The sequence below is a fragment of the Dromiciops gliroides genome, chromosome 2, assembly GCF_019393635.1.
Source record: "Dromiciops gliroides isolate mDroGli1 chromosome 2, mDroGli1.pri, whole genome shotgun sequence".
Classification (NCBI taxonomy): Eukaryota; Metazoa; Chordata; class Mammalia; order Microbiotheria; family Microbiotheriidae; genus Dromiciops; species Dromiciops gliroides.
Genome location: NC_057862.1, coordinates 663,292,205 through 663,317,711, shown reverse-complemented (window position 1 = coordinate 663,317,711; position 25,507 = coordinate 663,292,205). Strand labels below are relative to the sequence as shown.

The following is a 25,507-nucleotide window of genomic DNA, read 5'->3' as shown; positions in this document are numbered from 1 at the left end:
AAAAAGGGAGGCAGAGCAAGGGAGAGGATAGTCAGAAGTAAAACACCTCTGAGGAGGAATAGGTAAAAAGAAGATAGAGTAAATGTCATAGGAAGGGAGTGAGGTGGAGGGAAATAGTTATGATGATTGATTATAATGGCAAAACGCATGGTACCTACTTTTTATTTTGTTTTGTTTTGTGAGGTGGGTTGCGCAGCTAGTGGGTGTTGAGTTTCTGGGGCTGGATTTGAACTCGGGTCCTCCTGACTCCAGGGCCGGGGCTCTGTCCACTGCGCCACCTAGCTGCCCACATGGTACTTACTTTGCTGGGCTTTTATGAAGAAAATTCTCTGTCAAGCTTAAGATACTATATAAAGGTTATGATGAACAGGATACTATTAGAAAAACCTGGAAAGACCCACATGAACTGAAGCAGAGTGAAATGTACTGTATACAAAAAAAAAACAGCTGGGAAGCATGTGGTTATTTTCAGCAAGGCAATGATCCAATATAACCCTGAAAGACTTATGAAGATTGCAGCTCATTTGTAGAGAAAGAACTGATAGTATCTGAAAACAGATGGAAACACATTTAAATTTTTTTTTATTTCCCCTTTGACAGTTCCTTAATCTGAAGTTTTGGGGGGCTTTTTTGACTATTTTCTCTCACAACTAGCTAATATGGGAATTTTTCCATGACTACTCACGTATAACTTATTTTGAATTGCTTGAGTTCTTGTGGGTGGGGGGTGGGAATGGAGGGGAGAAGAGAAGTTGGAACACAAAATTTTTTAAAAATTGATGTTAAAATTTTGTTTTTACATATATTTTGGAAAATAAAATTCTATTAAAAAAACACAATAATATACAACACCTTGTTCAGGCATTCTCCAATTAAATGGACATACCCTTAGGTTCCAATTCTTTGCCACCACCAACAGAATTGCTGTAAATATTTTTGTACATATAGGTGCTTTTCCTTCTTTTTGTAAAAATCTCTTTGGGATACAGACCTAGTGGTATTGTTTGGTCAAAGGGCATGCATGATTTTATAGCCCTTTATAGCACATAGTTCTAAAATGCTCTCCCAAATGGCTGAAGCGGTATACAACTTCAATAATGATGCATTATTGTCTCAGTTTTCCTTTTCAGCCAATCTGATAGGTGTGGGGTGATAACTCAGTTGTTTCAACTTGCATTTCTCTCATCAATAATAGTTTAGAACATTTTTTCATATGACTATAGATAGCTTTGATTACTTTGCCTGAAAACCATCTATTGACCACTTAACAATTAAGGAATGGCTCTTATTTCTATAAATTTGACTTAGTTTTCTATGTATTTGAGAAAAGAGGTCTTTATCAGAGAAACTTGCTGTAATTTTTTTTCACAGTAATGATTACCAACTATGTATTTCCTACTATCCTCTTTCCCCTATTTATCTTACTTTATGTCCTTTCACCCTATCCATTCTCAAAAGTCTTTTGCTTCTGACTTTTACCTCCTCCAATCTCACCTCCCTTCTTTCACTGCTCCCACTCTATTATTCTCTCCTTCTGCTACTTTCCTGTATGGTAAAAAAGGTTTCTAGGTGTATGTTATTCCCTCTATGAGCCAATTCTGATGAGTATGATTCATGCACTCCCTTCACCCTCTTCCCTCATCTTTCTCTCTATTCTGAAATCATTTGTGCCTCTTTTACTGCATTCTAGCTCTCCCTTTCCCCTTCTCCCAGTGAATTTTTCTTTCTAACCCCTTAATTATATTTTTTAGATAATCATTCAATCACATTCAACTCACACCTGTGCTTTCTCTCTATGCATACTCGTTCTATTTTTTTTTTTTTTTAGTGAGGCAATTGGGGTTAAGTGACTTGCCCAGGGTCACACAGCTAGTAAGTGTTAAGTGTCTGAGGCTGGATTTGAACTCAGGTACTCCTGACTCCAGGGCCAGTGCTCTATCCACTGTGCCACCTAGCTGCCCCTGCATACTCCTTCTAAATGCCCTATTGAGAAAGTTTTTTGGAGTTACAAGTATCATTTTCCCATCTAGGAATGTAAACACCTTACTGAATCCTTTATGATTTCTCTTTCCTGTTTACCTTTTAATGCTTCTCTTGGGTCACTTATTTGAAAGTCAAATTTTCTATTCAACAGGAATTGTCTTTTCAACAGGAATGCTTAAAAGTCCTCTATTTCACTGAATATTCATTTTTCAGCCCTGAAGGATATAATCAGTTTTGCTGGGTAGGTGATTCTTGGTTGTAATCCTAGCTCCTTTTCCCTCTGGAATATAATTCTAAGCCCTCTGATTCCTTCATGTAGAAACTGCTAAATCATATGTTATCCTGACTGTGGCTCCATCATATTTGAATTGTTTCTTTTTGGCTGCTTGCAATATTTTCTCCTTAACTTGGGAGCTCTGAAATTTGGTTATAATATTCCTAGGAGTTTTCACCTTGGGATCCCTTTCAGGAGAAGATTCCTTCTATTTCTAGTTTACCCTCTGGTTCTAGAATATCAGGACAGTTTTCCTTGATAATTTCTTGAAAGATGTTTTCTGGGCTTTTTTTTTTTGATCATGACTTTCAGGTGGTCCAATGATTCTTAAATTCTCTCTCCTTGACCTATTTTCAGGTCACTTGTTTTTCCAACAAGATATTTCACATTTTCTTCTATTTTTTTCATTCTTTTAATGTTGTTTTGTTGTTTCTTGATGACTCATAAAGTTATTAACTTCCACTTACCCAATTCTAATCTTTAGGAACTTATTTTCTTCAGTGAGCGTTTCTACCTCCTTTTCCATTTGGCCAATTCTACTTTTTAAAGAGTCCTTTTCTTCACTGGATTTTTGTATGTCTTTTGTCCATTTGGCCAATTCTGTTTCTCAAGGCATTTTCCTCTTCACTGGATTTTTCTCAGTCTTCTACCATTTCACTTATTCTGGGTTTTTTTAGGTGTTATTTTCTTCAGTATTTGCTGTGCCTCCTTTACCAAACTGTTTACTCTTTTTTTCCCCATGGTTTTCTTGCATCAGTCTCATCTCTCTTCCTATTTTTCCTCTTTTATTTGATTTTTGAAATCCTTTTTGAGCTCTTCCATGGCCTGGGGCCAATTCATATTTTTCTTAGGGCCTTTGGATGTAGGGGTTTGGTCTTTATTATCTTCTGAGTTTGTGTTTTGATCTTCCCTGTCTGTCTTTTTAATTATTTGCTACTACTGTACTTTATAAATTAATTGATTGCTATTTATATATTAATTGCTCTTGCATCCATTTGGGTAGGAAGCATTTATTATTAATATCATATATACCAGTAAAGAATTAACCACGTGGCAGCACAAGCAGGAGAAAAGACTCAAAGCTATGTTATCTCTCAGAGAGAAAGCAGGTGGTCTCAAGGAGAGTTCAGAAGCCATGGAAAACCTGCACTGTCCTAAGAGGAAGAGCACATACCAGGGAGCCCCAGACCCTGGGATGGCCAAATGTTTTATCCTCTTTTGATAGAGGCAGGTCATTATACATTGATCAAAGCTAATTGGTTAGCATCATTCAATTCCATTGATTGATGTGGTCCAAATGAAAAGGAACTCTCAGTGACATAAGGCAGGGAAAGACCCTTGCAGAAGGGCAAAGGCAAAGTCTAGTATCTAGGTGTGGTTTAACCTTAACCAGGTACAGTCACATGCTCCCTTGCCACTATAACAATTCCTCTCTGACTTGGACCTACAATTCAGAAGAGAGTAATGGGTCCTACACCTGCCAAATGGCACCTCATCCAGCACCTACTGCTAGCACAGAAGTCCCCTGAAAGCTTTCTGATCAAATGTTCAGTGCCCTTACCTTCCTTGGACACACTAGGTTGCTCAGCACTGCTGAGCTAAAATCCTATGCACTGCAATTCTGGCTAGTTCTCACTTCACTGTCTACATACTCCTCTGACTTCCTGTATGAGTCAATGTGACTTTTCCTTCACTTTCTCACTCAGAATTCACTTTGGTGCATTTTATCTTTTTTTTTGTGGGGCAGTTGTGGTTAAGTGACTTACCCAGGGTCACACAGCTAGTAAGTGTTAAGTGTCTGAGGCCAGATTTGAACTCAGGTCCTCCTGAATCCAGGGCTAGTGCTCTGTCTACTACGCTACCTAGCTGTCTCAATTTGGTGCATTTTAAATGTTTGTTTAGAGGGACTGTGTTGGGAGAAATCGGGAAAAAATGCTGGCTTCACTCCACCTTTCTAGCTCTGCCCTGTGTTTCAATGTGAAAGCTTTTCCATATTCACTAAATGCATAACATTTCACTTGAGTAAGATTTCTTTGATGCATAGTAAAGAGTGTCCATAGTCTGAAGATGTTCCCACATTAACTGATTTCATAAGCTTTTCCTTCACTAAGAATTTTATTTTTTGTTTGTTTGTTTTTGTGGGGCAATGAGAGTTAAGTGTCTTGCCAGGGTCACACAGCTAATAAGTGTCAAGTGCCTGAGGCCGGATTTAAACTCAGGTTCTCCTGAATCCAGATCCACTGCTTTATCTATTGTGCCATCTAGCTGCCCCCAAGAATTGTCTAATGTCAAGTAAGTTTTGAGTTCAGGTAGAAGGCTTTCTCAAATATATTACATTCAAAAATTTTCTTTCCAGGAAGGATTATTTGACATTGAATAAGTTCTGAGTTATAGTGGAAGGCATTCCCACACAAGTTACATTGGGTCTTACTCTTGAAGGACTTCCCAAATTTATTACATTCTTAAGTTTTCTCTCATATGAATCCTCTGATGAAGAATAACTTGTTTCATGCAGAAGATCTTTCAACACATTATATTTACTTTTAAATTATAAAAGTATTTTATTATTTCCAGTTACATGTAGAGATAGTGTTAAACATTTGATTTTATAAGATCTCTTATTTCAATGTTTTCTCCCTCCCCCTCTCCCCAAGACAGCAAGTAATCTCATATAGGTTATATAGGTACAATAACATTCAACAAATTTGTGCATTAGTCATGTTATAAGAGAAAAATCAGAGCAAAAGGGAAAAATCTCAAAGAAGAAAAACATCAGCACCAAAACTGAACAAAATAGTATGGTTCAATCTGCACCCATATTCCAGGGTTTTTTTTGGTTTTTTTCTGGATTTGGAAAGCATTTTCCATCTTGAGTCCTTTGGAACTATCTTAGACCACTGGATTGCTAAGAAGAATCAAGTCTATCACAGTTGATCAACACATCATGTTGATGATACAGTGTACAGTGTTCTCCTGGTTCTGCTCATCTCACTCATCATCAGTTCATGCAAGTCCTTCCAGGTGTCTCTGAAATCCACCTGCTCATCATTGCTTACAGCACAATAGAATTCCATTACATTCATATACTACAACTTGTTCAGCCATTCCCCAATTGATAGGCAGGCCCTCAATTTCCAATTCCTTGCCACCACAAAAAGAGAAGCTATAAATATTTTTGTACATGTGGGTCCTTTTCCCTTTTTTATGATCTCTTTGGGGAAAAGACCCAATAAACACACATTATATCTAAAAGCTTTTGATCAAGAATTAATTCTCTGGTGCTAAGCTGTGACCTAAGTCTGAAAGCCTTCCCAAATTCATTACATTCATAAGGCTTCTCACCAGTATGAATACTCTGATCTCACATAAAATCTAAATTCCAAAAGAAGCCTTTCCCACATTCATTACAAACAAATGGTTTTTCTCCAGTATGAATTCTCTGATGTTGAGTAAGCTGATTGCTCAGTCTGAAAGCTTTTCCACAATAATTTCATTCCTAAGGCTTCTCCCCAGTATGCATTCGCTGATGTTGAATACATTGTTTCTCGAGACTAAAGGCTTTCCCACATTCATTACATACAAATGGTTTTTCTCCATGATGAATTTTCTGATGCTGAGTAAGCTGTTCACTTGGTCTGAATGCCTCCCCACAATGATTAGATTCATAAGGCTTCTCTCTAGTATGTACTCTCTGGTGTTGAATAAATTGTCTCCATAATCTGAAGGCCATCCCACATTCATTACATTTATAAGGTTTCACTCCAGTATGAATTCTCTGATGTAGATTAAGTTCTGAGTTATAGCAGAAGGTCTTCCCACACACTTTACATTCATAAGGCATCTTTCCAGTATGAAATTTCTTGTGTTTATTAAGTGATGGTTTGCTAATGAAGGTCTTCCCACATTCATCACATTCATACGGTTTCTCTCCAGTATGGATTCTCTGATGTTGAGTAAGCTGATACCTCAGTCTGAAATCTTTCCCACAATAATTACATTCATAAGGCTTCTCCCCAGGATGTTTTCCCCGATGTTGTATGTATTATTTCTCCAGACTAAAGGCCTTCCCAGATTCATTCCATACAAATGATTTTTCTCCATGATGAATTTTCTGATGCTGAGTAATCTATTCACTTGGTCTGAATGCCTCCCCACAATGATTAGATTCATAAGTCTACTCTCTAGTATGTACTCTCTGGTGTTGAATACATCGTTTCCTCGATCTGAAGGCCATCCCACATTCATTACATTTATAAGGCTTCTCGTCAGTATGAATTTTCTGATGCATGATAAGTTTTGTCCTCTGTCTAAAGGCCTTCCCACATTCATTACATTCATAAGGTTTCTCTCCAGTATGAATTCTCTGATGCATGGTAAGTTTTGTCCTCTGTCTAAAGGCCTTCCCACATTCATTACATTCATAAGGTTTCTCTCCAGTATGAATTCTTTTATGTTGAGTAAGTTGCATGATAAGGCGGAAGGCTTTTCCACATTCATCACATTTATAAGGCTTCTCTCCAGTATGAATTCTCTGATGCTGAGTAAGTTGTGTCTTCAGTCTAAAGGCCTTGCCACATTTGTTACATTCATAAGGTTTCTCTCCAGTATGAATTCTTTTATGTTGAGTAAGTTGCATGATAAGGCGGAAGGCTTTTCCACATTCATCACATTTATAAGGCTTCTCTCCAGTATGAATCCTCTGATGTTGCATGAAAGCTGAATTCCAAAAGAAGCCTTTCCCACACTCATTACATACAAATGGTTTTTCTCCATTATGAGTTTTGTGGTGCTGAGTAAACAGTTCGCACAATCTGAAGGCCTGACCACAATGATTACATTTATAAGGCTTGTGTCTAATGTGTATTCTCTGATGCTGATTTAAGTATTTCTTCACTCTGAAGGTCTTTCCACATTCATCACATTTATATGGCTTCTCTCCAGTATGTATTCTCTGATGCTGATTTAAGTCTGTCTTCACTATGAAGCCCTTTCCACATTCATCACATTTATAAGGCTTCTCTCCAGTATGAATTCTCTGATGATGAGTAAGTTTTGTCTTCAGTCTAAAGGACTTGCCACATTTGTTACATTCATAAGGTTTCTCTCCGGTATGAATACTCTGATGCTGAGAAAGCTCTGTCTTCCGTTTGAAGGCCTTTCCACATTTATCACATTTATAAGGCTTCTCTCCAGTATGAATTCTCTGATGATGAGTAAGTTCTGTCTTCAGTATAAAGGACTTGCCACATTTGTTACATTCATAAGGTTTCTCTCCAGTATGAATTCTCTGATGTCGAGTAAGAGAAGACCTCAGTCTGAAAGTTTTGCCACAATGATTACATTCATAAGGCTTCTCCCCAGTATGTATTCCCTGATGTTGCATATATTGGTTCTCCAGCCTAAAGGCCTTCCCACATTCATTATCTTTGTAAGGTTTTTGTCCACTGAATTCTTTGCTCTCTGAAAGGAAGAATAAAGGGCTGGTTAATCCTGTCTTTTTGCCTTTTCCCAAGGTTTTTAGGTGATCACATGTTTTAGAACTATTCTCTAGCCTTCCCACCTGAGAGCTAGTCTCAGCAGTCTTTTAATATGGATTACAGTTTTTCTTATGTGCAAATATTATGACTCATAATTATCATAGTTAACTTATTTAAAGGTACTGAATTAAGATGAAATTTCCTAGAGGTATGAATAAGCCCTTATTCTACTGTAAATCAATGACATTTGAATGGAATAAGGAACTGAAAGACTATCCATAAAACAGCTATATACCTTGAAGAGCTTGCAAATACATCCTTACCTTGTGAAGTGAAAATAGGAAAGAAACAGAACAGAAAGAATAAGAAGAGTCAATGAATTTATAGAGTGAGGAGAAATAGAAGAGTCATCACGTAAAGAAAATAAAGAAGAACTATAAGGAAAAGAGGAGTCATGAAAAAACTGTTGTCACAGATTTCTACTAAAAATCCAAAATATCTGCTGTGTAAAGAATTGATTCCAATTTGTAAGGGTGAAACCTAATTTCAAAAAGTATCAAGACATACAAGTATTTTTCATTTGAGAAATTATTAATAGTTACTACCTGAAACATACACAAACTCAAGTGATTAAAGGAGTCAAAATGAAACAATCTGGATATATCAACAAATTCTCATCAGATTAGCAAAGATACTTTAAAATGAAAACTATTCATATCGACTAACCCAATGATCCGATTACTAGGTTCATATCCTCAAAACTGTACTGAAACTAAAAAAAGATCTCAATGAAAAATGTTTATAGCAGTTGTGTGTGGAACAGGACAATACTTAAAACATATAGGTTCAATGATAGGCCTATGGCTAAACAAATCCTGTCATGAAAACATCATTGTGCCTTTAAAAACATAATTTCAAAGAATAAAGAAAAAGAGGATAATATATAACATGACAGAATGAAGAAATGTTAATTATATTATGATTAAATGCTTTAAAAAGTAATAGCAGGGGCAGTGGATAGAGCACCGGCCCTGGAGTCAGCTTCAGACAATCAAGACTTACTAGCTGTGTGACCCTGGGCAAGTCACTTAACCCCAATTGCCTCAACAACAACAACAAAAAAGTAATAGCAGCAAAGCAATATAATCATAAAAGCCATACAAAAGAAAATATCAGGAGACTCAGAAGAATAAAGGCCATATTGTTAATATTTTAAGTAATGTGTTTATTTTAAAAGGGAACTGAGGCTAAAGAATGCCTGCATAAGAACCAGAAGAACATTGTACACAGTATCATCAACATTGAGTGTTGACCTACTGTGATGGACTATATTCTTCTCACCAATGCAATGGTACGGAAGAGTTCCAGGGAACTCATGATAGAAGAGGATCTCCAAATCCAAGGAAAAAAAAAAAAAGAACTGTGGAGTATAGATGCTGATTGAATCATACTATTTCTTTTGTTTTGGGTGCTGTTGTTTGTTTTTGGTTTTTTTTTTCTATTTTGAGGTTTTGCATCACTGCTCTGATTTTTTCTCTTGTAACAGGATTAATGCAGAAATAGGATTAATGTTATTATGTGTATATATATGTGTGTGTATATAAATATATATCTATATGTATATGTATAGAGATATATAGATATAACCTATATCAGATTACCTGCTGTCTAGGGGAGGGGGGAGGGAGGGAGAAAAATCTGAAATTGTAAAGCTTGTATAAACAAAAGTTGAGAACTATCTTTACATGTAACGAAAAAAATAAAATATATTACACATAAAAAAAAAAGAATGCCTGCATAAGATAAAATGATCTTCAAAGAACAAACGAGAAAACCTACCTTGTATTGAGGCAAAAAGTTTCTTTGAGAGTGGAAGTAAATGTGAGTAAAGAGATGTATAAAAAAGAAATTTCTTGGGGCGGCTAGGTGGCCCAGTGGATAAAGCACCGGCCCTGGATTCAGGAGTACCTGAATTCAAATCTGACCTCAGACACTTGATACTTACTAGCTGTGTGACCCTGGGCAAGTCACTTAACCCCCATTGCCCCGCAAAAAAAAAACCAAACAAACAAACAAAAAAAGAAATTTCTTTTTAAAAAAATCTTAGCTCTTTTCAACATGACCTTGTTCAATATTTTGTAAAAACTTAGGGGTGCAGAGCCAAGACAGTGGATAAAAAAAGCAGGGACTTCCCTGAGCTCTCCTCTAAAACTTTCTGCACAACTTTAAATAATGCTTCAAAACAAATTCTGTAGCAGTAGAACCATAAAAGGACAAGGTGAAACAATTTTCCATCCCAAGACAACTTACAAGGTTGGTAGGAAAGATCTGTTGCGTGATAGTGAGAAAGTAGCACAGTCCAGTGTAAGCTGCATCAGTGCAAACCAACCCCAGGAAAACAGCAGTAGGTCTTGGGAGCAAAGGAATCAGTAGCAATAGCTACTGTTGGAGCTCTCAGCCCACAGATGAGAAGGGGGTCAGAAAACTAGTCAGAATATTACAAGGGTCTCCTTGCTGGCAGTGGGGGCAGGACTCTGTTGCACTGAACTGGAGCATGGCAGTCCCAAGGAAGAGGATTAGCACACTAGAGCTGTTGGCCACAAGGAACCTGGTCACAGTTCCAGGGCATAAAGGAGTACTTATGGTTGCTCACAGACTATTCACTGAATAGTATAAGAGAGTAGCAAACACCTCTCCCCAGAAAATACCACCTTAGAAGAATAAAAACATTACAGGTCCCCAAAATGACCTTTGGAAATAGCTGCATAAAAAATCTAAAGGTTGGGAAAGTGCCCCTTCTCCTCTGGAAGCAGACACCCCAATTTGGCAGAGTTACAGGTCAAGAAATAGTCAGGAAAAACAGACAAAAAAAATCTGAAAACCTCATTTCCCTTCCCCCCCAAAAAAAAATCAAGAGAAGAAGAAAAATTGGAAGTGAAAGGGAAGTGATGCAAGAAAACCATGAAAAAAAGTCAACAGCTTGGTAAAGGAGGCACAAAAAACACTGAAGAAAATAACACTTTAAAAAACAAAAGAACCCAAATAGCAATAGAGGTACGATAATCCAATGAGAAGAATGTCTTGAAAAGTAAAATTGGTCAAATGGAAAAAGAGGCACAAATATTCCTGAAAGAAAAGAACTCTTTACAAAGTAGAAATGACCCAATGGAAAAAGGTACAAAAGTACACTGAAGAAAATAACTCCTTAGAAATTAGAACTGGGCAAGTGGAAGCTAATACCTTTATAAGACATCAAGAACCAATGAAACAAAACCAAAAGAATAAGAAATTAGAAGAAAATGTTAAATATCTCATTGATAACCATTTTGTAAGAACTTTGACCTAAAATGACCAACAGAGCTCTAGTTTAGGACGCATCTGCTTGGTTTTGATGTAGTCACCTGGGCAGCAGCTTCTTGGGATATCTGTCTCTGGCATCCAGAAGGCTTTCTTTCTTTCCATTAGGGAGATGACATCTGGTTTGGAAACTGCCATTCCTGTTCATTGAAAAGGAACAGCATGGAAACTTCTGAATTCTAGCTTAAAATAAATTATTTAAATACTCCATCCTACCCTCAGCAGAGAGGTGTAAGAATGAGAATGCAGAGTGTACCTTATTCATCAAAATATGGCACTGGTAGGGGCAGCTAGGTGGTGCAGTGGATAGAGCACCTTGGATTCAGGAGTACCTGAGTTCAAATCCGGCCTCAGGCACTTAACACTTACTAGCTGTGTGACCCTGGGCAAGTCACTTAACCCCAATTGCCTCACTAAAAAAATAATAAAAACAAAAACAAAAAAATATGGCACTGGCTATGTTAGCTGATTTTGTCTGAAATTTTTTTCTCTTTTTTAATCAGGGAGTGTCCAATAGGCAGGTTGGAGAGAACAGCAGCGTTTTTCTTAGGGGGAAGGGAGGGAAGGAAAACTGACGTCGACCCAAACATCCATGAAATTTAATAAAAGAATATAAAGTTAACTTATCTATGCTCCTTTTTGGGGACAAAATAGTAGGCATACTGGAAGACTTCAGGGATGGTACAAATGACCACTGAAGGATAGTTATGTGAGAATGGGTTACAGGGTAGGCCTTGGGAAAAAGAAAACACTGCACACATTCCCTGGTTAGACAATGGGAACACTTTGAATATGAGATGATACCTCCACTGGGATTAAACAGAAAATCTTGGATTCGAAGCAACACTGTGAGTGAGATTTTCACCACCCCTTAGATATAAGTGATTTAACTGTGATAATAATCAGTATAATGAGATAAATGGTGATTCGATCTGTTTAAGTATTCTCTAGATATGCAAATTGTTTCTCTCTGTGCATATTTCAGTCTTGTCCTTCTATGGACCATAGCCAATGTTCTTTGACTATTTCAGCTGTTCAATATGGGTTATGTGACAGCTTTGTTGTGATGTCCCTTGGTCTACTGTGGCAAACCAGAAGACTAAACACAGTATCTTATAAGCTGAAGAAAGCAATCAGCATTGAGACTCATGACAATGTTACCATAGAAAGATAATGTTTTTAACATTGTTAGGCTGTGTCCCATTTGTGTAGAACTGGCAAGCCACCAGCCAAGATGAGGCACCCTTCAAGCTCATGTTTATGGTTAAATGTATTCTTTTTCTGTACCATCAGCAATATGCTCTAAAAGAGTTGGTCCTATAAAGGGTTAGGGTGTATTGCTTTCAAGAATTCATAGCAGGGTATAACTACAATCTCCCGGTACTGCTCAGGGTCTTTGGGTCCCAGACCTAAGACCAGCTTTATTGTGAGACAGGTACCCTCTCTCAATAAACCTATTTTCTATGGCTTGGAGACTTTGCTGTTTCTTTACTTCATTGGACTTAGAAATTTTCACAACACAGAGGGTCTAGGACAACAACAAATCAATAACTCAGTTTCCATTCATAATAAACAAAGACTGCTGAAATCTTGAATGTCTCCACAATATACATCAAGACTCCAAAGGGAGAGCTGTTCTTACCCAAAGAGACCAGGTTGCTATAGTTCTCCATCATCACATCCCTGTACAACTTTTTCTGAGACAGGTTCAAAAGTGCCCACTCCTCCTGCGTGAATTCCACAGCCACATCCTGGAATGTCACTGATTCCTGAAACACCAAAATGTTTGGGTTACCCAGGGTTAGCTCTGACTGTTCCAAGTCTGAATGTCAAGTTCTTGACTCTATGGATTATTTCATTCATTTATGTGAAACATAGTACAGTGCCTGGTACTGTGCAAACAGCAGGCATTTAAGAATTACTTTCCTGTTAGATTGTAAGCTCCTTGAGAGCAGGGGCTATCTGTGCCTTCCTTTATACCCTCAGCATTCAACACAATGCCTGGCACACAGCATGATGCTTAAATAATGCCTGTTGTTTTAGTGGTTCAAATGATACCAGTTTTACAACCTGTACCTATGGCTCCTACCTTTGCACTCTGAGCTCAGGCAGTAGTATGCCTAATCTTTTTCTACTTGCTGAAATGAAACAGTGAAACATCGCTATCATGTGGCCCCAAGTCTTCTCTTGCAGGCTAAACGTTCTCAGATCCTCTGACCAATCAGCATGACCTCTTCACCACTGATGTAGATGCCCTCCACTCTTTTGAAAAAAAAAATTATTTTTTCCCAATTACAAGTAAAAACAACTATTAAGGGAATTCCAGTGCCAAGATGGCAGAGTGAAGAAGAATCTCCCTTAAAGCCCTCCTGAATTTCCCTAAAAACAACATTTTAAAAAGCCAAGGAACCAAATGAGGACCAGGGAAGCAGTTTACCAGCAAAGCAGGAAAAGTCAGTCTCACTGGGGTGGGAGTGTAGGTCTGAGGCCCAGTTAAGGGCACCAACAAGGAACTAAGCCCCAGAACACTGCAGGAGCAGAGCCCGACTCTTATATAAAAACACAAAGTCAAAAAAATACATAGAAAAGATGACCAAAAAACAAAACAATAACAACAACAACAGCAACAAAAAGAACTTGACTCTAGATGTATTCGGGTGACAGGGAAGATCAGGGCACAAATTTTGAAGACGACAACAGTGTCAAAATGGCAACTTGTGAAGCATCAAAGAAAAATATAAATGGGCCTAAGTTCCAAAAATTACTTCTGGAAGAGCTTTAAAAAAGTTTTAAAAAACATGTAACAGAAGTAGAAGAAAAATTAGGAAAAGAAACTGGCCTAATGCAAGAGAATCATGAAAAAAGAGTCAACACCTTGGTAAAAGAAACACAAAAGATGGAAAAAGACAAACAAAAATTCACCAAAGAAAATAAGTCATTAAAAAATAGGACTGGGTGGGACAGCTAGGTGGTGCAGTGGATAGAGCACCGGCCCTGGAGTCAGGAGTACCTGAGTTCAAATCCGGCTTCACACACTTAACACTTACTAGCTGTGTGACCCTGGGAAAGTCACTTAACCCCAATTGCCTCACTTAAAAAAAAAATAGAACTGGGGAGGGGGCAGTCAGAAGCAAAATACTTTTGAGGAGGGCAAGGGTGAAAGAAGATAGAAAATAGAGTAAATATCATAGGGGACGGAATAGGATGGAGGGAAACAGTTGATAATAGTAACAGTGAAAACAATTTATTTATAAATGTAGTTTAGTATTAAAAAAAAAAAAAAAGATGAGCAGGATGCTATCAGAAAAACCCAGACAGACTTGCATCAGCTGATGCAATGTGAAATATACTATATACAAAATAACAGCAATACTGCAAGATGATCTGCTGTGAATGATTTCGTTATTTTCTGCAATGCAATGATCCAAGACAACTCTGAAGGTCTTATGAAAAATGCAGTCCATCTACAGAGAGAGAACTGATGATGTCTGAATGGAGACTGAAGCATAATTTTTTTTTGTTTGTTCCTTTTTCTGAAGTTTTGTTTTTGTCTGTTTTCTTTCAAAACCTGGCATATATGGAAATGTTTTGTATGACTGCTCATGTATAGCTTATACAGGATTGCTTGAGTTCTTCAAGGGGGGAAGGGAGGGAGGAGGAGAATTTGGAACACAAAGTTTTTTTAAAAACTTGATGTCAAAATTTGTATTTACATGTAATTTGGGAAAAATAAAGTTCTAAATGAAAAATAAAACTGGACAAATGGAAAAAAAGGTAGAAAAATTCACTGAAGAAAATAATTTCTTAAAAATTAGAATTGGCAATTGGAAGCTAATGACTCCATGAGACTTCAAGGAAAAATACAACAAAACAAAAAGAAGAAAAAAAAAGAAACTCTGAAACTTCTCACTAGAAAAAGAACTGACCTGGGAAAAGAATCCAGGAGAAATCATTTAAAAATTATTGGACAAAAAAAATCGTTGGACTACGTGAAAGCCACCATCAACAAAAGAAGTTGGACAACCTCTTTCAAGAAATTATCAAGGAAAACTGCCCTGACAGAACCAGAGGGCAAAACTGAATTTAAAAGAATCTAGCAATCACCATCTGAAAGAAATATTCAAAGGAAAATTCCCAGAAATATCATAACCAAATTCCAGAGCTCCCAGGTCAAGGAGAAAATAATATAAGCCACCAGAAAGAAATAGACAAATATCACAGAACCACAATCAGGACTACACAGGATTTAGCAGCTTCTACATTAAAGAACCAAAGGGCTGTGACTATGACATTCTGGAAGGCAAAAGAGTTAGGAATACAACCAAGAATCACCTACCCTGAAAAACTGAGTATCATCCTTTGGGGGTAGGGGATGGGGAGAATGGACATTTAACAAAATATAGTATCACTCTTTGCAGATGATATGATGATATACTTAGATAATCCTAGAGAATCAACCAAAAAATAGCTGAAATAATGAATAACTTTAGCAAACCTGCAGGATACAAAATAAACCCACATAAATCATCAGCTTTGCTATAAATTAACAACATTCAGGAGAAAGAAATAGAAAGAGAAATTCAATTTAAAATAATTGAAGATAACATAAAGTACTTGGGAGTCTACCTACCAAGACAAACCCAGAAACTATATGAACATAATTACAAAACACATTTCATACAGATAAAGTCAGATCTAGAAAATTGGAAAAATATTTTCCTTGGGTAGGCCAAGCCAACAACAACAAAAAAAGACAATTCTACCAAAATTAATCTATTTATTCATCACCATATAATCGAACTACCAAAACCCTATTCTACAGAGTCAGAAAAAATGAAAATAAAATTCATCTGGAAGAACAAAAGATCAAGAATGTCACAGGAATCAATGAAAAAAGTGAAGGGGGGCGGCTAGGTGGCACAGTGGATAAAGCACCAGCCCTGGATTCAGGAGGACCTGAGTTCAAATCCGGCCTCAGACACTTGACACTTACTAGCTGTGTGACCCTGAGCAAGTCAATTGTCCTGCAAAAAAAAAAAAGTGAAGGAAGGTAGCCAAGTTGTAACAGATCTCAAACTATATTGTTAAAGCAGCAATTATTGGTACAGAAGAGTTCCAGGGAACTCATGATAGAAGAGGATCTCCAAATCCAGGGGGGAAAAAAAAAAAGAAGTATAGATGCTGAGTGAACCATACTATTTCTTTTGTTTTTGGTACTGATGTTTTTCTATTTTGAGGTTTTTCATTATTGCTCCGATTTTTCTTTTATAACATGACTAATGCAGAAATATGTTTAATGTTATTATGTATATATATAAAACCTCTACAGATTACCTGCTGTCTAGGGGAGGGGGGACAGAGGGGAGGGAGGGAGAAAAGTCTGAAATTGGAAAGCTTGTAAAAACAAAAGTTGAGAACTATCTTTACATGTAATGGGAAAAAAATAAAATACTTTATTAATAAAAAAGCAGCAATTATCAAAATAATTTGGTACTGCTAAAAATAGAGTTCTGAATCAATGGAATAGGTTAGATACATGAGACATCATAGTAAATGACCATAGTAATCTTGTGTTTGATTAACCAAAATATCTAAGATTTTGGAACAAAAACTCTCTATTTGACAAAAATTGATAAGAAAACTAGAAAACAGCATGGAAGAAACTAGTTATACCCTCAAAACCATACACCAAAGGAAAAATGGATATATGATTTGTACATAAAGGTTGATGCCATCAGCAAATTAGGAGATCATGGAATAGTTTACCTATCAGATCTATGGAGAAGGGAAGAATTTAAGACCAAACAAGATATAGAGCATTATGAAATGTAAAACAGATCATTTTGATTACGTAGTATTAAAAAGTTTTTATACAAACAAAACCAATGCAACAAAAATTAGAAGAAAAGCAGAAAACTGGGGGGAATTTCACAGCAGGTATCTAACAAAGGTCTGATTTCTCAAATACATAGAGAATTGAGCCAAATTTGTAAGAATACAAATCATTCCCCCATTTATAAATGGTCAAAGGATATGAACAGGCAATGTTTGAACAAAGTCATCCCTAGTCATATAAAAATGCTCTAAATGTCTATGGATTAGAGAAATGCAAATTAAAACAAATATGAGATACCACCTCTCACCAATCAAATTGGCTAATATGACAAAAAAGGAAAATGATAAATGATAAATGTTGTAGGAAAACTGGGACACTAATGCATTCTTAGTGGACTTGTGAATGATCTGACCATTCTGAAGAGCAATTTGGAACTATGCCCAAAGGGCTATAAAACTGTTCCTACCCTCTCTTCCAGCAATACCACTGCTAAGTCTATACTCCAAAAATGGAAAATGACCTATTTGTATAAAAACATTTATAGCAGCATTTTTTGTGGTAGCTAAGAATTGGAAATCAAGGGGATGCACATCAATAGGGAAATGGCTTAACAAGTTATGGCATATGATTGTCAAGGAATATTATGGTGCTATAAGAAATGACAAGCAGGATGATTTCAGAAAAACACAAAAAGACATACACTACCTGATAAAATGTGAAACAAGGAGAACCACGAGAACACTGTACATAGTAACAGCAATATAGTGTGCTGAAGAATTGTGAATGACTTGGCTATCTACAATTTTGAGGCTTTCCATCCCACTTCAAAGATCATCATTCTTCATTTGAAAAAACTAAAGCCAAGTAAGATTTTAGCTGTTTAGCCTTCTCAGCCACCCTTATTCATAGTCCTCACCAAGCTCTTCCTTGACTCATCACTTGCTTGCCTCCAAATCACGTCTGTTTGGTTGTGTTTTGTTTATATATATATATATATATATATATATACACACACATAAATAGTATTGCTGAACCTTTAATTACATAAAAAGATAGTTTTCAACAAATATTTTTTCTGAAATTTTGGCTTTCAAATGTTCTCCTTCCTTCCCTCCCCTTTCTTCAACAAGATAGCAAGAAATCTAAAAGAGATTATACACGTTAAACACATTTCCACATTAGTCATGTTGTGAAAGAAACAGCAAAAGAAAAAAAAACACGAAAAAACCAATCACAAAGTGAAAATACCATGCTTCAATATGCATTCAGACTCCATCTGTTCTTTCTCTGGATGTGAGTAGCATTTGCCATCATGAATCCTTTGGAACGGTCTTAGATCACTGTACTGTTAAGAAGAGCTAAATCTATCATAATTGATCATCACACAATGTTAGTGTTACTATGTACAATGTTCTCCTGGTTCTGCTCACTTCATTCAGCATGACTTCATGTGTCTTTCCAGGCTTTTCTGAGATCCACCTTGCTTATCATTTCTTGTAAACAATAGTATTCCATTCCATTCATATACCACAACTTTTTCAGCCATTCCGCAATTGATGGCATTCCCTCAGTTTCCAATTCTTTGCCATCACAAAAAGAGCAGCGATAAATATTTTTGTACATGTAGGTTATTTCCCCTTTTTTATTATCCCTTTGGGATACAGACCTAGTAGTGGTACTGTTGGATCACAGGGGGTGTACAGTTTTACTGCCCTTTGGGCACAGTTCCAAATTGTTCTCCAGAATGGCTAAATCAGTTCACAACTCCACCAACGATGTAGTGATATTCCAATTTTCCCACATCTTCTCCAACCTTTTTCATTTTCCAATTTTGTCATATTAGCCAATCTGATAGGTGGTAAAGGTAACACAGAGTTGTTTTAATTTGTGTTTCTCTAATCAATAGTCATTTAGAACACTTTTTCATGACTATAGCTTCAATTTCTTCATCTGAGAACTGCCTGTTCATATTCTTTGACCAATTAGCCATTTGAGAATGACATGTATTCTTATCTATTTGACTCAGATCTCCATATATTTGGGAAATGAGTCCTTTATCTGGAACACTTGCTATAAAAATTATTTCCCAGATTTCTGCTTTAATTCTAAGCTTGGTTGTGTTGATTTTGTTGGTGCAAAAATTTTTTGATTTAATGTATTCAAAATCATCCATTTTACATTTTGTAATGATCTCTAGCTCTTGTTTGGGCATTAATCCTTCCCTTCTCCATACATCTGATAGGCAAACTATTTCTTGCTCTTCTAATTTGCGTACGGTACCATCCTTTATGTCTAAATTATCGACCCATTTTGACCTTATCTTGCTATATGGTAGGAGATAACAGTAGATTTTGTCAAAGAGAGAAGCTAGAGTCTTTGAGTTGATCAAACAATAGATTACTATAGTCACTGACTATTGTGTCTTATATAACTAATCTATGCCACTGTTCTGTTACTCTATTTTTTAGCCAGTAACAAATAGTTGTGAAGACTGCCACTTTATAATATAGTTTTAGATCAGCAAGGCCACCTTCCTTTGTATTTTTCTCATTAATTCCTTTGATATTTTGAACTTTTATCCTTCCAGAGAATTTCATTATTTTTTCCAGTTCTATAAAACAATTTCTTTGGTACTTTGGTTGGTATGGTACTGAATAAGTCAATTAATTTAGGCAGAGTTGTCATTTTTATTATATTAGCTCAGCCTACCCAAGAACAACTGATATTTTTCCAATTCTTTAGCTTTTACTTTATTTGTATAAAAAGTGTTTTGTAATTCTGTTCTGATAATTCATGAGTTTGTCTTGGCAGGTAGACTTTCAATTATTTTATACCATCTACAGTTACTTTAAATAGAATTTCTCTGTCTCTTGCTGCTGGGCATTTTTCTTCATATATATTGTGGCTGATGATTTATGTGGGTTTATTTTATACCCTGCTACTTTGCTAAATGTCTTAATTATTTCAAGTAGTTTTATAGTTGATTCTCAAGGATTCTCTAAGTATACCATCATATCATCTGTAAGGAGCAATAGCTTTGTTCCTTGAATAACTATTCTAATTCCTCTAATTTTTCTTCTTTTCTTGCTAAAGCTAATATTTCTAATATAATAACGAATAACCATGATAATGGACATCCTTGTTTCACCCCTGATCCGATTGGGGTAATGTTTGCTGACAGTTTTAGACAGACACTACTTATCATTTTAAGGAAAGCTCCATTCATTCCCATTTTCTCTAGTGTTTTTAATAAGGGTGCTCTATTTCATAAAAAGTTTTTCTGCAAATAATGAGAAAATCCTATTTCTCTACATTTTCTTGTTAATATGATTAATTGTGCTAATAATTTTCCCAATATTGAACCTGCTCTGAATTCCTTTTATAAAAACAACCCAGTTTAGTGTATGATCTTTGTGATACATTGTTGGAATCTCTGGCTAATATTTTCTCTAAAATTTTTGTCTTAATATTCATTAGAGAAATTGGTTTTGTTATTTTCTTTCCCTGTTTATGCTATCCCTGGATTTTGTTACCAAAACCTACTTTGTGTCAAAGAAAAAAATTGGTTGGATACCTTTATCCATTTTTTTTTTTTCAAATCATTCATAGGGTATTGGAATCAAATGTCCTTTAAAAGTTTAGTAGTGGGGGCAGCTAGGTGGCACAGTGGACAAGGCACCAGCCCTGGATTCAGAAGGACCTGAGTTCAAATCTGGCCTCAGGAACTTGACACTTACTAGCTGTGTGACCCTGGGCAAGTCACTTAACCCTCATTGCCCTGCCCCCCCACCCCTCCCCCCACAAAAAAAGAATCAACTAAATAACAAGTTGAAACAATAAAGTTTACCAAAGTTGTAGGATATAAAATAGACCCACATAAATTATTTACTATTTCTATATATTACCAAAAAACCTAGCATCAAGAAACAGAATGAGAAATTCTATTTAAAATGCCTGCAGACACCATAAAATACTGGGGAGTCTCTCTGCCCAGACATACCCAGGAACTAGATGAATATAATTTAAAAAGACTTCTCACAAAAACAAGGGCAGATGTAAACAACTAGAGAAATATTTAGTGCTCAAGGGTAAGCAGACAACTCTACCTAAATTAACTTATTCAGTGCCACACCAATCAAATTACCAATTAATTTTTTTCTGTACACCTAGGAAAAATAATAAAATTTATCAGGAAGAACAAGAGGCTAACAATATCAAGGGAATAATTTGTTTTAAAATGCAGAAAGGCGGGGCACCTAGGTGGCACAGTGGATATGGCACTGGCCCTGGATTCAGGAGGACTTGAGTTCAAATCCAGCCTCAGACACTTGACACTTAACCCTCACTGCCCACCAAAAAAGACCTAGATAGGTAAATAGATGGATAGATAAAAATCAAAATCAAAATGCAGAAAGGCAATCTAACAGTATCAGATTTTAAACTATATTAAAAAGCAATAATCATCAAAACGATCTGCTGAGGGCAAAGGAATACAGTAGTTGATTAGTGGAGTAGTTTAGGTAGAAAAGATCCAGAAATAAATGACCATAATAATCTAGTGGTTCAAAAATCCAAGGATCCAAGCTTTAGGGGGAAGAACTCACTATTTGATAAACAGCTGGGAAAACTGCAAAGAAGTCTGCAAAAACTAGGCATACACCAACATCTGACAAGGTAAACCGAGACAAGGTCAAAATGGGTACATGAATTAAACATGAATGATGATATCATGAGCAAAGTAGGAAGAATTTACTTGTCATGTCTATGGATAAGGGAAGACCCTGTGACCAAACAAAAGACTAGGAAAATCACAGGATAATATGCATAATTTTGATTACATGAAGTTTAAGTTTTGCAAAAACAAAACCAATGCAACAAAATAAAAAGGCAAGGAGGAAAATAGAAAAAGGTTTTACAACAAAATTCTCTAATGAAGGCCTCAAGTCTCAAATATATGGGAAACTCAGCCAAATTTATAAAGCCATTCCCCAATTTAAAATAAAATAGCTCAAAGGATATGAAAAAGCACTTTTCAAAAGAAAAAATTAAAACTATCAATTGTCCAATAAAAATACTCTAAAGCACTAAGAGAAGTGCAAATTACAACTGAAACACACCATTTCATAATACTCAGATTAGCTAAAAGGGGGTGTCAGAAACACCTGGAAAATCTTGTATGAACTGAGGCAAAGAAAACTGAGCAGAACCAGGAGAACATTCTGTACAGTGACAGCAATACTGTAACAGTGATCAGCTGTGAAAGACTCAACCACTCTGATCCAGACAAAGATCCATGAAAATTCCAAAGGATTCATGATGAAAAATGAAGAGAACTGAGGAACTCTTCCTGCAGATTAAAGCATTTTTTCCCCTTTGCAACATGGCTAATATGGAAATGTTTTGCATGACTTCCCATGCATAATGTGGACCCTATTGCTTGCATTCTCAGTGGGTGGTGGAGGGGCTGGAGGGAGGGAAAGAATTTAGAACCCCAAATTGTTAAATGTCTTAAAAATCAAAGTAAAGATAAGGTAATTTCTTTGTAAAGGGAGGATAAATAGGTGACTTCTGTATTATCTTTTAACCCTAAATAGATGATTCTGTGATACCCACAGTTTCTAGGGTCGTCTACCACAAAGAAATGTATCCAATGGTCTTTAAAGTGACAGATATCTCAGGAAAGCAGCAGTTCCCACTCACCTTTCCAGGCATGGTTGTCAGGAGCACAGGAGCCATTCCCTTGCGCAGTGAAAGCACCTACTGGGGAAGAGCAGAGGCCACAAGAGGCCAAGGTTCTGCAGAGGAAAGGAGAATCATGAGAAGCCCAGCTCAAGCTCTCTGGGTCCCCTACTCAGAGGCTAGAAATTCTTACTTCTCCACTGGGAGGGGGGCGGGGCGGGCCTGGGGCGGGGGGCCGGGACAGAGGGGTGAAGGAGCAGCAGGAAACACTCCTTTCTCTGCTGGAGGTTCGTGGTCTTTGGGAGACCATCCCCTTAGAGAGAAACCAGGAGGACAGACAGACAGAGGGCCCTGATGGCTCGGCCAGCAGAGGAGGCTTCCTGGAAGAAGTGGTACCCAGGAGGCGATCTGCAGCGAGAGGAGGATGCTGCGAGGGAGGGACAAGGCGACAGGGAAGTCTGGGCACCGACACAGAGGTGACACTTTCAGGAAAGGGAGCGCCCGGGTCACCAGCAGCATCACAGGAGGCTTCCCGGAGGAGGTGACAGCCAGGAGGATGCGGGGAGGAGGAGAAGCCCTAGTGAAAGCGGGGCCAGGACCAGACATGGAGCAGGAATGGAAGGACTGAGACCTGACTGGGCTCTGGAGTCCAGGGCTGTCTGAGGCCGGACAGGAATCCAGCTTTGCCTCCACAGCCCGCCGGCCCGCCCCCAGCCCTGGACCGCCCTCGGGCTGTGGGGTGCCCCTCAAGGGCTTCCTTCCTTCTCTGGGGGACGCTCCCCCGTTCTTTCCGTGCTGCCCAATGAGACCCCGATGCTCCGACCCCGCCGCACCCCGGCAGTCAGCCTCCAGGTGCGCAGGCACCACTGTTGGATCCCACTGACTCTACTCCCACGGAAGATGAAAGCACCACGAATAACCATTGAAAAGACTGAAAGAAGGCAGGCGGAAGTGATGTAAAGGCCAGGCCATACTCTGGAAAAAGCTCCCGAGGTGAACAAGGCCTTGTGGGAATCGTGGTCCCGAGGCTTCTGCTTCTGCTGCGCATGCTATAAAGTTGGCCCCGCCCGCTCCTGGAATGCAGGCATACCCCGCCCCTCCCAGCCTTGTCTGGCTCAGTAAGCAAACTCTGCCCTGAGCTTGGCATAACAACAATCCTTTGTCCTCACCCTCTGGATGAACTCTTTTGCAGTGAAATTGCAGAATTGGTGGGCCCTGAGATCAGGTACCATGTCACTAGGAAAACTTGCCTCATTGTTGTTCTTATCCCCCACTACTGCTATTACATCTCACTGCTTTATTCTTTATTGAGCCACAACTATATGCATCAAGGATTATATAAGATTGAAAAGTTTTTGCACAAACAAAAGCAATGCAAGAAAAATTACAAGGAAATCAGAAAATTGGGAAAGAATTTTTCCAACAAGTACCTTTGATAAAGGCCCCAGTTCTCAAATATATAGAAAACGGAGTCATTTCTAAAAACATAAGTCATTCCCCAATTGATAAATGGCCATAGACAGGTAGTTTTCTGACAAAGAAATCAAAGCCATATATAGTTATATGAAAAAATTCTCTAAATCAATATAGATCAGAGAAATGCAAATTAAAACAATTCTGAGGTACCACCTCACACCTATCAGGGTGGCAAAGATAAGAAAAAAAGGAAAATGTTATACGTTGGAAGGAATGTGGGAAAACTGGGACACTAATGCACTGATGGTAGAGTTCTGAACTGATCCAGCCATTCTGGAGAGCAAATAGGAACTATGCCAAAAGGGCTATAAAACCACGCATACCTTTTGATCCAGCAATACCACTGTTAGGTCTATATCCCAAAGAAATTTTTTAAAAAGGGAAAAGGACCTATTTGTACAAAAATATTTATAGCAGCTCTTTTTTGCAATGGTTAAGAATTGGAAATCAGGGGCAGCTAGATGGTGCAGTGGCAAAGCACCGGCCCTGGATTCAGGAGTACCTGAGTTCAAATCCAGCCTCAGACACTTGACACTTACTAGCTGTGTGACCCTGGGCAAGTCACTTAACTCTCACTGCCCTGCAAAACAAACAAACAAACAAAAAAGAATTGGAAATCAAAGGAATGCCCATCAATTGGGGGATGGCTAAACACACTATGTGATATGATTGTACTGAAATATTATTGTGCTAAAAGAAATAACAAGCTGGATGATTTCAGAAAAATGTGGAAAAATTTATATGAATTGATATATAGTAAAGTAAACAGAACCACGAGAATGTTGTACACAGTAACAACAATATTGTTTGATGAAAAACCGTGGAGGACTTAGTTATTCTCAGGAATGCAATGATCTACAATAATCCCAAAGGACTAATGATGAAGCATACTATGTGCCTCCAAAGAAAGTACTGATATTGATTGATACAGACAGAAGCATGTTATTTTTCATTTTCCATCTTTCATTTTTTCTTTTATTTGAATATTCTTATACAAAAAAACTGCTCTGGAAATGTTTTATATAATTGCATATGCATAAACTATATTTGATTGCTCACTGTCTCAGGGAGGAGGAAAGGAATGGAAGGAGAGAAAATTTGGAACTCAAAACTTTAAATAAAAATGTTCTTGAAATTTTAAAAACCAAATAGAGGGGGCAGCTAGATGGCACAGTGGATAAAGCACCAGCCCTGGATTCAGGAGGGCCTGAGCTCAAATCTGGCCTCAGACACTTGACACTAGCTGTGTGACCCTGGGCAAGTCACTTAACCCTCATTACCTTGCCAAAAAAAAAACCCCAACAACCACAATAAATAGAATTGAATGCAAAAAAAAAAAAAAGGCTTAGCCTCTTTCTCTTAGGTATCCTCACTCCTAGAGTAGACCCTGGCACACATGTTTAGTTTTCTTCCTCTAACATAATA

At 37.5% G+C, this 25,507-nt stretch overlaps 2 protein-coding genes across 4 annotated transcripts in view; both read right to left on the bottom strand.

The window, feature by feature from the left end:
* Window positions 1-5,753: 5,753 nt before the first annotated feature.
* LOC122741082 (zinc finger protein GLI4-like) lies at window positions 5,754-6,098 on the bottom strand. Its single transcript, XM_043984161.1, has one exon. It carries the CDS (start codon window positions 6,096-6,098, stop codon window positions 5,754-5,756), a length of 345 nt encoding a protein of 114 aa, XP_043840096.1.
* A 328-nt stretch (window positions 6,099-6,426) lies between these two features.
* LOC122741073 (zinc finger protein 420-like) overlaps window positions 6,427-25,507 on the bottom strand; it is a 29,921-nt gene continuing 10,840 nt past the window's right edge. Inside the window, exons 1-5 of one of the 3 annotated variants that reach the window (XM_043984149.1) lie at window positions 23,440-23,544; window positions 22,628-22,722; window positions 12,734-12,860; window positions 11,136-11,231; window positions 6,427-7,717 (exon numbers count right to left, since the gene is read on the bottom strand). In XM_043984149.1, the coding sequence (XP_043840084.1) occupies window positions 6,432-7,717; window positions 11,136-11,231; window positions 12,734-12,860; window positions 22,628-22,663 (1,545 nt within the window). In that variant the 5' untranslated portion in view covers window positions 22,664-22,722; window positions 23,440-23,544 and the 3' untranslated portion in view covers window positions 6,427-6,431. Of the gene's footprint in view, window positions 7,718-11,135; window positions 11,232-12,733; window positions 12,861-22,627; window positions 22,723-23,439; window positions 23,545-25,507 lie in introns of those variants that run through there. The other 2 variants (XM_043984150.1, XM_043984152.1) reach the window with 2 other exon arrangements.

What these genes read in the sequence shown, in the direction of transcription:
- LOC122741082 (XM_043984161.1), bottom strand. Translation starts at nt 6,098, where the DNA reads ATGCCTTATGAATGTAAAGTGTGTGGGAAGACCTTCTGCTATAACTCA.